Source organism: Bacillus rossius, chromosome 7 (genome assembly GCF_032445375.1).
Source record: "Bacillus rossius redtenbacheri isolate Brsri chromosome 7, Brsri_v3, whole genome shotgun sequence".
Classification (NCBI taxonomy): Eukaryota; Metazoa; Arthropoda; class Insecta; order Phasmatodea; family Bacillidae; genus Bacillus; species Bacillus rossius.
Window position 1 is genome coordinate 47,005,037 of NC_086335.1, and position 14,121 is coordinate 47,019,157.

The following is a 14,121-nucleotide window of genomic DNA, read 5'->3' on the forward strand; positions in this document are numbered from 1 at the left end:
TCGCAACGTGGACAGATGTTCGTGAACTGACAGTCCGGACTGTGGGTGTGTTGTGAGGAGCCAGGACAGGCGGAATTGTCTCAGTTCAGCTTGTCAAGTCTGAACTATGTATGTGTAGGGCCTCTAATGAAATACGTGGGATCTATGTATCAGAAAAAAAAATTTTTTTTAAGTTTGAATCAAAAATTAGATGAAAATTTTTAAAAATCCAATAAAAGCTGTTTATTGGTGGATACAAGATGATGGGAGGGGAGGATTAGGGGGCTCTAATGAAATACGTGGGATCTATGTATCAGAAAAAAAAAATTTTTAAGTTTGAATCAAAAATTAGATGAAAATTTTTAAAAATCCAATAAAAGCTGTTCATTGGTGGATCCAAGATGATAGGAGGGGAGGATTAGGGGGCTGAAGAATCACCAACTTACCTTTTGACCTCAACTTACAATTTTTTCAAGGAAACGAAAGGTTTAAAACATTAGTTTCTGAACCCAAGCCCCTACTTTCTTGGGCGTCTGTTATATTTTCCACTTTAGGTTACTTTTATTTCAAAACAGTATTTTCAATACCTGTTTTTAACGTGTTACAAATTTTCCGCTCATTTAAAGTTATTATTTCTTCCCCTTTCAGAAGTTGTATAGGATTCTACTGTTTCACAACTCTTATTTTCTAAGCTCAATATTTTCATTTTATTTAATATTTATCAATGCAGCATCTCTTTTATTTTTATGAATTGAAGGTTTTTTCTCACTTCTTATTCTTTATAATATTATCTGTCCTTTTTTACTTCTTTTTTGTCAGTTTTAGTAGAATTTATGCTTTTGGTGATTAATTTCTGTCCATTCTGTTTAAATATTCAAACGGTCTCCCAGCAGGGTGGCAAAAACAGTTTTTACGTAAGTTGGGAAAATGGCGGACATTGCAGCGACCCAGTTGGTTTTTTGTCTCCCGTGCTTGTTCATTCCTTCAGCAGTGCTTCATTCTTAAAACCCCCTCACCATTTTGGATGAGTTCGAAGTAGGGATGGGAAATTTTCAAAATTTTCGATTCGATACCGATTATCGAGTCTTGTTGCGATCATCGATTCTTATCGATTATCGATTCCAATCAATTAGGTTAAGTTACAGATTCTCATTTTCGGGATTGAAGTATAAGTTACAATGGAATCAGTAAACATACTTATTGAATACACTAAAAAAGCATTTTTCAAAATAATAAATAAATACTATTAAATTTAACACATAAAACAAAACTTTACATTACTTGAAATAAAGAAATTGAAATTACTATTCTGTAATGTGTAATGTGTAGGGCAAGCATTATTTTTTATGTGGATTATGTTTAATCCAGTTGAATATGTAATTTTGAAAAGAGAATACGTAATTTAGTAATAGGTCAGTAGTACTAATAAAAAGTGAATTGTCGTAAAGTCATCAAAATACTAACAATTTCATTGGAATACAATTTAATAAATAGTATATTAATTACTAAATGTACAATCATTAACATTTATCAATCAAACTTTAAATAGCCACAAAAAGTTGTGATTATTAAAAATATTGTAAAAAACCAGAAACTACCAAATTCAATCTTTATACCTTTGAAATAAATGACAACATAGTGAAATATCATAAAAACAACACTTTTGACAAAATAAAATTGAAAGTTCTTAAAATAATAAATGAAAACTGGCAAAGCATCTTATTAGATCACAAAGTCTTATTAGATCCTAAATTCTTATTAGATCACAAATTCTTATTTAAAAAAACCAACATTTTGACTCGTTCAGGATCTAAACGGTTCCGTTTCTGATCAACAATCAGTCCTGCAGTGCTGAATAATCGCTCGGAATGTACAGTTGAAGGTGGAATGCAAAGAAATTTCTTTGACAGTTTTTTTAAACATGGGTACTTGGTATTTTCTTTCCAATACTGGAAAACGTTGGTACTTGAATTTTGAATAGGTTCTTCCAAGTAAACATTAATCTCATCTTCAACTGATGCGATGTGGCTTACACTTGGGGCAGTCTTCATTATGTTTGAGTAAAATGTCCACATACCATGGCTTTCCATTGCTTGGCTGGATGTTTGCGGCACAGACTGAGAGAAAAGCAACAAAATTTTCAAAATTAAAAATTAAAAATGAACAAACAAATGTGTCAACATAAAACAGCAGAAGTAGACAAATAAGAATACACTTAATGAATTACAAGGAAATTAGCACCTAACTTACCTCAGTTTCAGGTTGTTTCAAACAGATAGTTTTTCTTGCTTCTTCAATCAAAAAAACTTTCGCTTTTGTGACATTACCGTCCTGCACAAAAACATGGTGTTTAAATCGTGGGTCCAGTAATGTTGCAACTGCGTACAACATATTCTCTTCAACATCAGAATACTTCAAAGTTATGGCAGCAAGCATATCATTTTTGATGCCCTGTACACCTGATCCAGTAGGTGCTGGTTTCCTTAGCTCTTCAGTAGAACTGTTGATTATAGGTATGACTTCTGAGGCTGTCACACACTGAGTACTTACAGCCAATGTTGCATGGTTGAAAATACTTAAAAGGTTTACTACATTTGTCATCAGGTTCCATTCTGCTGATGAAAAAGTCACAGGTAACTGCAGAGTTGCTGATGCTAAAGAAACAGACTGTTTTTGCTCAAGTAAGCGCTGTAGCATATGGAGAGATGAATTCCAACGCGTTGGTTCATCCTGGATAAGTTTATGTTTTTTCATTTTCAGCATGGCTTGAGCCTTCTTTAACTCTTTTGTCGCCTTACAAGAATGTTTGAAATGGCCAACTATGCGACGACCGTTGGCAATCAGATTATTTACATTCTTGTTGTTCAGTAGCCCTTCCTTTACAACAAGCTGCAGGGTATGTGCTAGGCATGGCAGATGTTCATATTCGGATGATTCTAGGCCAGCAGTTATGTTCCTGGCATTGTCTCTTACAATGGCAACAACTTTAGATTGCAGCTTCCATTCTTCAAGTGTTTCTGTGATAAAATTGCACAAATTGTTCCCTGTGTGAGATAATTCAGGAAAGGGAATAACCCCAATGTTGAGGTGTTGCAAGACAAAATTGGAATCAACAAAATGCACAGTTAGACCAAGATAATCGTCATTGGCTGTTGAAGTCCACATATCTGTTGTAAGACTCACATGTTCAGCTTCGTCCAACTTTTTGTTCACATTTTCCCTACATTCTTGGTACATGTGTGGTACAACAGTATTTGAAAAATGTTTTCTGCTGGGCAAAACATACCTAGGCTCAAGGAATTTGACAAATTCTGTGAATCCTCTGTCTTCAACCATGCTAAAAGGACGATTGTCTAAGCACATCATTCTACCTATGTGCTGAGTTATTGATTTTGCACGAGGATCAGTGGACTTGAATTGTGCAGTTTTATCAATAAATGATTGTAATGTAGGCTGGTATTGACTTTTAGGAGTTAGCCTATACTGGTTTGGTGTTCTTGATGAAATATTCGTTTGGCCAACTTTCTCAGCATGCCTCGGGGACACTGAACCGCTGCCTCTCGATGAATCAGTAGCAGTAGGCCTAACATCTGAATTTGATGACAATGGCAAGGTTGTCTCTGAAGAACAATTTTGTGCTGAACTATCATCTATTTCATTTTCTTCAATCTCGCTCAATTCCGATGAATGTAGCCTTTGTTTCTTCGTCTCATGAACGTAACTCCCATGCTTGTTTTCGAGATGTTTTTTCATGTTTGTTGTAGTTTTAGATTTACCGCCACGTGAGATTGTACATTTACAGATTTGACATATTGCGTAGCCAGAATTTTGTCGGTCGATGACAAAGTATTTCCACACTTCACTAGACATCACGTAAATAAAAATGTTATTTTACTATTCGTATTGCGCTAACATTACCCAACATTCAAACAAAGAAGCATCACTGGAAACAAAAGCATGTAAGAAAATTTCTACAGTTGCCGTACTGGTAACTTACTGGAATGAAAACGTGTTTCAAAAACGTCCATTGAAATTTTATGTTTAAGTTGCGTAATTAACTGGTGATTTAATGTTTACTGTTATTAAATAAATTACGGAAAATACGTAACTCGTAAAATGTTACGGGCTATGGCCACATTATTCTTGCATTTTATCGTTAAGTAATTGAGAATAAGATCTGTACCGGAAGTTGGCAAACCTGTGAAAGTTCATGTATAGACAAATGCTGGTTAACAAAAAAAATCATTGACGAAAATAAATATGCAACAACGCAAGTGAATAAATATACTAGAAACGTAGAAAACGTGGCACACTTCTCAGTAGAATCTTGAAATTTTGTGCACATGGCTACCAATGTGGGTGTATTCAGCAAGTAAAAGTTGGGCTACAATTTCTTTATACGATAACACTGCGTTAATAAATAAATAACCCTAAATGCACAGTACGAAATCGCCAACCTCCGTTCCCGCTTACGGGATTGTGGCAACTGAGCTGTGGTAAGCTATGTTATATTTCATTTATTATTTATTATATCGTTTATGGTTATTTATTTAGTTGTAAAACTGACTAAAATTACTGCAACGACAGCGATGAACCGCTGCTAGGCAGCACTTTACGTCTACATCCTGCAGAATTTTAATAATCGGTGATTTTCGCCGATCCTCGATTATCGATTATGTATCAAAAAATCGGGGTATCGAAGAATCGACGGATCGACTTTCCCATCCCTAGTTTGAAGTCAACGAGACATTAAGCGCTCATTCAGTGATGGCTGACTCACAGGTCCTGGGCTTTATCTGGCCCTGGCATCATGTTTGGTTAGTTTTCAGACATGTATAGAGAGAGGACGCACGTAGTCGAGTGTCAATATCAGTGGCGTAGCCAGGATTTGCATATGGGGGGTATTAAGAAGCATGCGCCCTCCCCCTCCCCCCCCCCTGTATTAAAGTGGGGGATCCGGGGGTCCTCCCTGGGAAAATTTGGATTTTAAGGTGTAAAATAGTGCTATTTTAGCAGTTTTCGGTACTTAAATTTAAATATTGTAATGGTAAAAATTTTATTAATTTTAATATGAAATTTGTTTGAGTGATGAATAAGAAATTAATTAAAGATTTGGTGCTAAGGGGGGGGTTCGAACCCCTAAAACCCCCCCCTGGCTACGCCCCTGGTCAATATTGATAGCTTTCCGATTGCATTCAGCACGCACTCTATGCCTAGTGCTGAGTAAACTATATTTGATATCCTGCGCGCTTTTTAGTGGTTAGTGTGCACTGCGATGATAAGTTATCGCTACGCTACATCAGTTTAGTCTCGCATTTGAGTTACTTTTTTTGCTGTCAAGTTTATTTTAAGTTGATACAAAATATAATTTTTGTTTCTTGGTATTTATTTATTATTTATGTGAGGTAAACTAAAATTTAAATCAAACATAAAATAAGAATATTTTTTTGATGTGTAAATTCTCTTAATAAATGTTAACTTTTTTGTTGTTTTTATGTGATGTATTTTAGACAAGGCTTCAGCATATTTGTAAGCTGGTATACATTAAGAGGTTTTGCTGTGGAACATTCATGTAATTCTTTTTTAAATTTGTAAATTTGTAATTACTTGTTTTTTAAAAAGCTTTCTTTATTTTGGTTCTTCATCAGATGTCAAACATTGTATGTATTGGTCATTGTACAGAAAATATAAAAGATTTATAAGTATTTGTCGAATAAAACTATAATATCGATATGTGACCGTCCCTTGGATTGGTTTTAAGTATGGTATGTGGCCCTTCAGAAGGAGTTAAGTTGGGCATCATCATGCGTGACTGTCAAATGTGTTTCCAGATGCCCCACACCCCGCACACGCCCCACACCCCGCACACCCCGCACACCCCCGGCGGCACGCCGGGGAGCGCGCACACCCCCGGGGGGGGCAACGGCCCGCCCAGCGTGCCGCCCGCGGGCTCGGGCGACGTCGTCACCAGCGCTGGCCCCGGCAGCGGCAGCAACGGCGGCAACACGGCGGCCGACACCCCGGACATACCTTCCGATCTCAACTTCGACCCGGCGGCCGTCATCGACGGAGAGGGCCAGGGCCAGGAGGGCCTCAACGTAAGTGGAGCCTTTGCGGCGTTACGACGTACCTGAGCCCCCGCCTACACGGGCTGTGTCTCAGCTTGTTGGTGCGTAAAAGAAACGTGGCACTGGTGTTGACTCTCAGTCCTATTTTTTGACTGCTTTCTGTCCTGCTTTATTACGTAGGAGGGAGTGAGGGCCTCTCCCCTACCGCTTTACGACCCCTCCTAGTAACGAAAGACAGCGTGTTTTTAAACCAGTACTCTTCCAGAATAGAAAAATAAAGGGGAGGGGGGGGGGGGGGCAGCAAGCTATCCTTACGTGTCAGTATTTTTAATAAAAACTTTCACAAGAGATGGTGATTTATAGCATTTAAAATAATAACATTTAGCATTTTGTAGCATTTTTAAAAACAAGATTTAGCCAATTCTCTCATTTTACATTACTGAAGAAAAGTATATTTTTAAAAAGCATTAAATAATACACATTAATTATTAACAACCACAGAAATAAAGATCTAGCACAACAACAAAGATAGCCTATCTTGGCAGGTTTCCAAACAACGTTTTAGCACTTATGAGTGCAATAAATTGAATACTTAAAATTACAATAAATATTTTTTAGCCGTGTTCATGGCCATAGTTGATGTAGAGTGCACAAATAATGTTATTGAAACTCGTTTTTTTTTCCTTTTTTTCTTTCGTTTTTTCAATTTTCGTTTCTTTTTTTTGTTTTCGATCATGCCAGAAACCGTTGCTTGCCGTTTAACCGACATTTTTTCTTCGTACGATTTCTCGTGATTTTTTTTTTTTTTTTTTTTTTTTTTGCAGCCTGATGTCCCTCAGATTTAATGTGCTTTCCAAGTACATCTTTTTTTTTCCACTCCAGACGGCGATTACATAAATTGCACATTAAAATATTCGTATCACTTTCGTAGAACTGTTCACTTTTGTATTCATTTATGCGATCACAAATGGAAATTACGTTTCGACCCATTTTTACCACGAGAAATAACGGTATACAACACATTCACGAGTATGCACGTATTTGTAAACACACCACCTTCCACAGACTACACAAGAACGCGGCTTTCACGTGAAACATAGCCAGAAAATGGGACTTAAATTGTTAGCGCGGCGAATCAGAGATGTCGCATATGGTGGCCTAAAAACTTGTACTCTGCAAGATGACGGACACTCTTCCAGCTAGTTGTTCTTTGCTTTGTTTACAATCGCGCTGCACGGACGGATGGCCATTCTTCATTCAATATTTACAAACAATGAATGACGTGACAATAAGATACTTGTGCTGAATACGCCATAAAATGATGGTTTGTTTTGATACTGAACTGAAACGAGATACAATCGGTAAATAAATTGTGTAGAGTGAAAACGAATCTAAGTTTTTTACCTTGATTTCACATTTATCTCGGAATAGTCTAGATTTCGCATTTTATAGCGGAAAAAATATAATTTAGCATATTTTCGCATCTATTTCGCGAAAACGAAAAATCACTATCCCTAACTATCACGTACGCACGTTACAGTCAACCAGAAATTTATGCGGGAGCTAAAGAACGTTAAAAGCCGCGCTTTCAAGTGGGACTTTCAAAGCATCAATGATCGCTGTTGTTTTGTTATGGAATGTTGCATTTAAAAGCTGAGGGCCATTTATAGTGATTTTTGTGCACCCCTCGGATATTTTAACTAAACAATTTGTACTTACTCGTAACATACTTATTAAAAACCAACCCACACATACTCTATAAAAACAGCAATTATAATTTTTTTTATTTTACCCAAAGTTATAAATTCACGTGAGGGTTGCATTAAACTTTTTTAAACTAAAAAAATCAGCATAAATTATGCGACCGGTATGCGGGTAGATACGGTACTCCCCTTGATGTTTTGCCCAGTGGTTTGACGTCGGTTGTGCGGTGTGTCACAGCTGTTGCCGGACAACGTGGTGGATCCGATGGAGCTTCTGTCGTACCTGGACCCGCCGGATCTTGCCACGCCTCCTTCGAGTGGCGCAAGCAGCAACGGCAACAACGGCACGCCGGGCAACACCACGAGCGACGACATCCTTGCGCTGTTCGAGTGACTATTTTAGAACACACGAGAAAAAAAAATGCCCTCCTATCATAAACAGAGAAACAAAACGTTCCTTTTGTATTAAATATAAGATAAGGCAATCGATCAATATCTACCTTTTTTGAGTGTGAAGAATTTTTTTTATATCAAAACATTTTGACTGTTTGAATTTGGTGAACAAAAAGAAAAAAAAGGTGAGGAAACAAGTTTGTACAAAATGTTAGGTACCTTTTAGTGATTCTTTTATTGTTTTCTTACCTTTCCATTTAATTTATAAGATATTGTGCCCACGTTACTAAACAACTAATTAAGTTTTTAAGATGTTGTGGGTTACAAAACATTTTTCTCCTCCAGGAAATGAAAGCCAAATAAATAACAGTTTTGTACTGAAACGATTTGTCAATGTGTTCCTATATTTTACAGTGCTCACATCTAGCACTGAAAACTGAATTGAAAGGGTTATGATTGTTGAATACCTTGTTTTTTGAAAGAAAGTTTTAAGCCCATGCCTCAGATGCTGTACAGCTCTCGTTAAACATAATCCACAAATGACGTGTTTAACGTAGTTATTGTGCAGTCATGCAAACATAAATGGTGTTGATAGAAATTGTTTTATTAATTTTTAATGTGAAGATTTTCTATTGAAAACTTTTATACGAAGTAATTTGAGAATATCTTATATTTTGCATTGGTTTTTCATCACTTTAAATAAAATATACCCATTTCACTTTCATTTTCTGAACTGACAAGGAAGTTTCATTATGTTTTTTATAGTATACAACTTTCATCATAAAGAAGTTAACTCGACCAAAGCAGTCATGGAAGTAATAATCATCACATTTATTGTCAGGAAGACATCATGTACATATTTTTTCATACAGCAGGGACATCAGTGAGTGAAAAAAAAAAAACTGCGTGGAGTTTGAAGGAAAAGTGTAACAGTGATTCAAGGATCGTGAACAGTGTCAAATTATTTTAAATAGGAACAAAAGAACTGAAGAAAGAAGAGAAAGAATCATTATGTCAAATTAAAAAAAAAACTATTAGATTTGAAAATATATGTGTATTTATTGTACATAATGAAACATACATACATATGGCAAACAGCAAATTTGTGTGTGGCCAGTTCTAGTGTGTAGTATTACAGTTATATTATTAATAATACTATTAATAATTAAAATATTGTATTTACCTATCGGAACCAAAATTTTGTGACATATATTGTACAAGAGTGTATGAACCTATGAACCATAGAAAATTCTGAAGCAGAGGAAGAAAATTTAAGCACGTAAACATTGCATCAGTTGTCATGACCTGCATGGGCGACTGCTGATCCCAAAATGTACTGTCTCGATGTATTTGCAGCTTATTTTTTAGCAGACCCGCACGGCCCTTGTTAGTGTGACGTAGGTAAGCATTCCATCATCCTTTGTAGACGAGTACGCGAGAATGTGCAGTGAGCCACGTACGCGATGGGTATAAATTTCGTATCAAGTGTTTTTGGGTTTGTCATTACGTGCATCGACCAAGTTTTTTAAGTGACATAACAGTCATTCGCCTATTTTTAAAGGGGCTAAGTATGTTTGTACCACATTTTCAGAAATTTTTCCAAACATTTTAAAATATGAAGTATATTACTTTTATGGATATATTAGCAGAACTTTTCATGGATTCCCGATTTATTTTATTGCTGTTACCTATTTAGCATAACTAAATCAGAAAAGAAATTAATAATTAAAATATGTTTCTCATTGAAGCGGGGCCAGCATGTCTAAGTGCAAAAACAAAATTGCATAATATCCCACCATGTAGCGCAGGAACTATTTTATATGTTATATAGAATAAAGAAGCTTTTAGGGGTGTGTGTGTTGATCATGTCAGTAACATTGGATTTGTTAGTGAAGATACTAACAATTTTTTTTTTTGAAATAGTAGTTATCATTTGAAAACCTATTTATATTGTGTTGCTCGTAACTTATATATAACTTATAAGTGAGCATCATTACCTTAGACTGTCTAGGTGTGGTGATTTGCTGTATTTTTTTTTTTTTTAAATTTTAGGTAGTTAAATCATGATAAAAAAAGTTAAACATTTTTTAATTAACAAAACAATTTGATTCATGCCATTTCTAATTGTTTTTATTAATAGATAATCCATGCGAGTTAAGTACAGTACGTACAACATTATAAATTAAGCTGTATCTGTGTATGACAACTTCTTTGGATACTTTTTAAAATCCTTAAGATCTGAAGAAGTGTTTCGGATGTAAATACTAGTAATTGCACACCCCTTCAGCTTCATCAGAAATTGTTTCCTTTGTGTCTTGGAATATATCTCGAGGAAGCATCCGTAAACATCAGTCAACTAAAAGATCCCTGCCAATGAGATAATGCTTTTCCTACAAATCTTTATTTGTTGTGATGTGGTAACGATTATGAAGTGTGAGAACACCATTCAGCTGTTGGATATTTAACGGCAGGGTCTCGTGGACAAACGGGCAAAGTTGTGGTTTCATGTTGCCTTCTGCACACTTAACTCCGGTGGGAAATTATGTTTGTCAACACTTAGCTGTTGTTATTGTATTACTTTTGTTTGCAAAGAAAAATAAAGTTGTAATAGTTAAGGCATTATACCTGTGTTTATTACAGTTATTTTGAGCCAGGAAGTAAAAATTTCAATAAGTCTTAAATGTAATTAGGAAAAAGAATTTACAAAGAATTGGTGGTGTTGTATGGAATCTCACGTGTACCACAGTTCAACAGTATTTCTTGGAATTCTATAATTTTTCCTGTGCATTAGTTTTTTTTTTTTTTTTTTTTTTTTGGTGTTGTACAGGGAATTTGTTAATTGAAAATAGGATTAACCCTAAAAACATTGAGGATTACAGTACAAATGAACATATTTATTTTGCTCTTGGAAGAAAAGTATTACTTAATTTCTGTCTTGTATTTGTGGCATGATACCAATACTGCCATCAGATGTATCTTACTGATGAAACTAAACAAAATATGTGTATTTTTATATAAAAATTTTTATAAATGAAGTAGGCATGTGTATGTGCCAGTATAAATAAAACAAATTTCAGTCATAAAGTACAGATTGTAACTTTGATAAAACAAAAATTGGGTAGGTCTTGTAAACTTTGGAAAAATATATTTTAAGTAAATGAAAGTTTTTTTCAGAAGTATGTGCATCTGAAAGTACGTTCTTAACTGCTTTAACTAACTTAGAGCATGATATTTATGTATATGTATCATAGGTATTCACAGAATGGTATCATGCCTTATTATTACATTTATTTTTTGACCCTTTTTTCCCCCCTTGGTGTGTGCATAGTTCTTTGTTTTGCGCTGTAATTCAGGTAGGCCATTGAATATCTAATCAAAGGTTTTTTTTTTTTACTGATATATCCTGAATTGTTTAGGAAACTTGATGCAATGGTTGTACAAAGATATTATGTTCTTTCTTCTGTTTTTGTGATAACTTTAAATTTTATTTTATTTTGTCACATTCCTTGAAAGTAGTAATTATTTTGCACCTACTTCATGAGTTCAGTGAAGGTGAAAGAGTTGTACATTTTGTAGAACAAATATAAAGTTGATTTATCTCTCAGTGTCAGTTTAGATCAGTTTCTTTTGTGAATTTGTAACTTTCATTGTTTATCATGAAGTTTGAAATTGAAATCCACGGTCATGATCTCAAGATTGTAATTTTAGTAATATTAAAATGAACACATGATTGTGCTTGAAAAAAGTTTTTGGTGTTGAATTTTAAAAGTTGAAGAAATTACATAAGATTGTCGTGATCTGATATGGATCTTTTTAAATTCATTTCTTTTTGTCTTCTGTTACTATTTTATGGTCTTACTGATATTGAAAATACCCTATTTTTTTAAAAAAAATATATTTCATACATATCATCTAGGGAAAATTTGTTGAGTTCCTGTAATTTATTGTTATGTTTATTTCAACCTTTAAAATACAGAATCCTGCAAGCAATACTAATGGTTTGTCAGTGCCATTTTATTTTGTGTGGTTTACATTTTCAACTTCTTATCAAAGGTGTTTTTACTGTCTTTGATTTATGAATTCACTAAGTTCCATTGCATCGCTTCACTAAGTTCTTAAAATATAAACTAATACACTTGGACCAATTTCTTTATATCAAATGGCTTTTCAACCTTCAAAAGTTTACGTTAATTTTTGTGTGGAATTGTAATGCTAATATTCAGAATTTAGACTAGAAAGTGCAAAGTAATACTACAAAAATAATTTTTTCCATAAAAAAATAGTTCTTTGTATTATACGTGAAATAAAATCATTAAAATTAAAAAAATATATAATAAAATTTATTTGTTATTTATAAAACAGCCAATTGCAGAGTAGAAGTAGCTAGGTCTTCCTTTGTCTACAGCGCTTGTACTATAGTAATGTTTGTCTCGTATGTTGTACATATTTTCCATTGTAGATGTATTTCTGCAAAAATGTACCATTACACTTGAAAACAAGGTTTTTTGTGTGGTTTTTCAACCTAATCATTTACTTTTAGACATATAACTATAGTATATTTACATTACTTGCAATCAAGTAAAACTAATAATTTGGTTATTCTTGTTGCAGTTAAGTTTGACTAATTTTGAGAAATTTTTTTTCACTAACTTGCAAGTTTGGTAAAAATTAATTAATTTATATTGAACTGTCCATAGAATAAAATAAAATGCAAAAGTCAGATTAGGACAAGTGGTGTTTGCTTTTAAGATACACAAACATGGTCTTGGAAGTTATAGTTAGGTCAAGCATTAGGTTTTTTGCAACTATAAGTTTTGTTATAAAACATACATAAAATATATATAATTAAATATATAATATATAATTTTGCAAAAACAAAATTAATTATGAGTATTTGGTAGGTGAGGCACTTTTTGTTGCAAATCAAACAAAACTGTTTACATTAGAAGTTTCCTTCTTTTCTTGCTATTAACTTTTGTTTCATTCTAACTATTATAACAAGAAATAATAATTGGATGGGGTGTGTAAATATATTTGCAAATGCAAATATTTATGCCTAAAAAATATATTGCTTGCATATTTTTAAAACAAAAAAAAAGTATTTTCAGTGTTGAAAATATTTGAATATATGTATGTTTCAAAAATAAAATAAATACTAACCACATACATACTAAACTTATGTGTGATAACAATATTACAGAATTTGAAAAACACAAGACATAACAAAACAGACAAAAAATTCTAATTTTTAACCATCCTGTTGAAATTTTTTTTAGCTCTTCCCCCCCAATTTCAAATTTTTTATGCAGTCAGGCTGTACTTAATATCCACATGCTACATCTATTAAAACAAGGCCCTGAAATAGGCACACCTTTGCCCTTGAACTGTGAAAACCAAACAAACAAAACTTTGCTAACTTTTTTCATAGTCACATTTTTTTCATAGTTTCTCTTTCTTTGAATGTGCCCTCTGTAACTCTTTATGCACACCATTCTTCTAAATCTGATTCCACCCCCCAACCTTCCCATTTCTCCTACCGTTACCAGTCCAATGCCAAAGTTGTCAGCTATCTTTTACATCCCATCTGAAGGGGCTGTAGCATTATCTTCCAGTGAAGATGTAATGACAGTCTGTTGCTGAGCCAGCCAACTGCTGCGTAAAGGAGTGCAAGTCTGTAGGATTTGCAAGGGAGGCCCGCAGAAATTCGCAAGAGGGGCCCGCATATCCGAAAGTTTTGGGTTGGGTTTTAACTGACACAAGTCATCTCTGTACATGGTGCTCGTATGTTGTACACTGCCCATATTTTGGCCATTATGCATGCAATAAGCAGAAATCTTTAAAATATACAGTTTTCCGTAAAACATAGTTTTGATGTTTATAAGTTTATCAAGCTCGTTTCACAGTCCCTCAGTGAAGGGCTTCTTAGTTCCCACCCCCTCCTCCTAGGATCTATGCCCATGGCTGTCTACAACCCTTGT

The 14,121-nt window shown here is 34.4% G+C and overlaps 2 protein-coding genes across 4 annotated transcripts in view; one reads left to right on the forward strand and one right to left on the reverse strand.

Moving 5' to 3' along the window:
• LOC134533967 (zinc finger MIZ domain-containing protein 2-like) overlaps positions 1 to 12,644 on the forward strand; it is a 287,873-nt gene extending 275,229 nt beyond the window's left edge. For all 3 annotated transcript variants that reach the window (XM_063371813.1, XM_063371812.1, XM_063371814.1), the window contains exons 17-18: positions 5,811 to 6,077; positions 7,989 to 12,644. In XM_063371813.1, coding sequence (XP_063227883.1) covers positions 5,811 to 6,077; positions 7,989 to 8,144 — 423 coding nt within the window. In that variant the 3' untranslated portion in view covers positions 8,145 to 12,644. The remainder of the gene's footprint in view (positions 1 to 5,810; positions 6,078 to 7,988) is intronic.
• Positions 1,358 to 4,705, reverse strand: LOC134533968 (zinc finger BED domain-containing protein 4-like). The gene is made up of 2 exons (XM_063371815.1): positions 2,230 to 4,705; positions 1,358 to 2,096 (listed from the first exon to the last, which is right to left on the reverse strand). Exons 1-2 carry the CDS (start codon positions 3,847 to 3,849, stop codon positions 1,743 to 1,745), a joined length of 1,974 nt encoding a protein of 657 aa, XP_063227885.1. The 5' UTR covers positions 3,850 to 4,705; the 3' UTR covers positions 1,358 to 1,742.
• Positions 12,645 to 14,121: the final 1,477 nt, after the last annotated feature.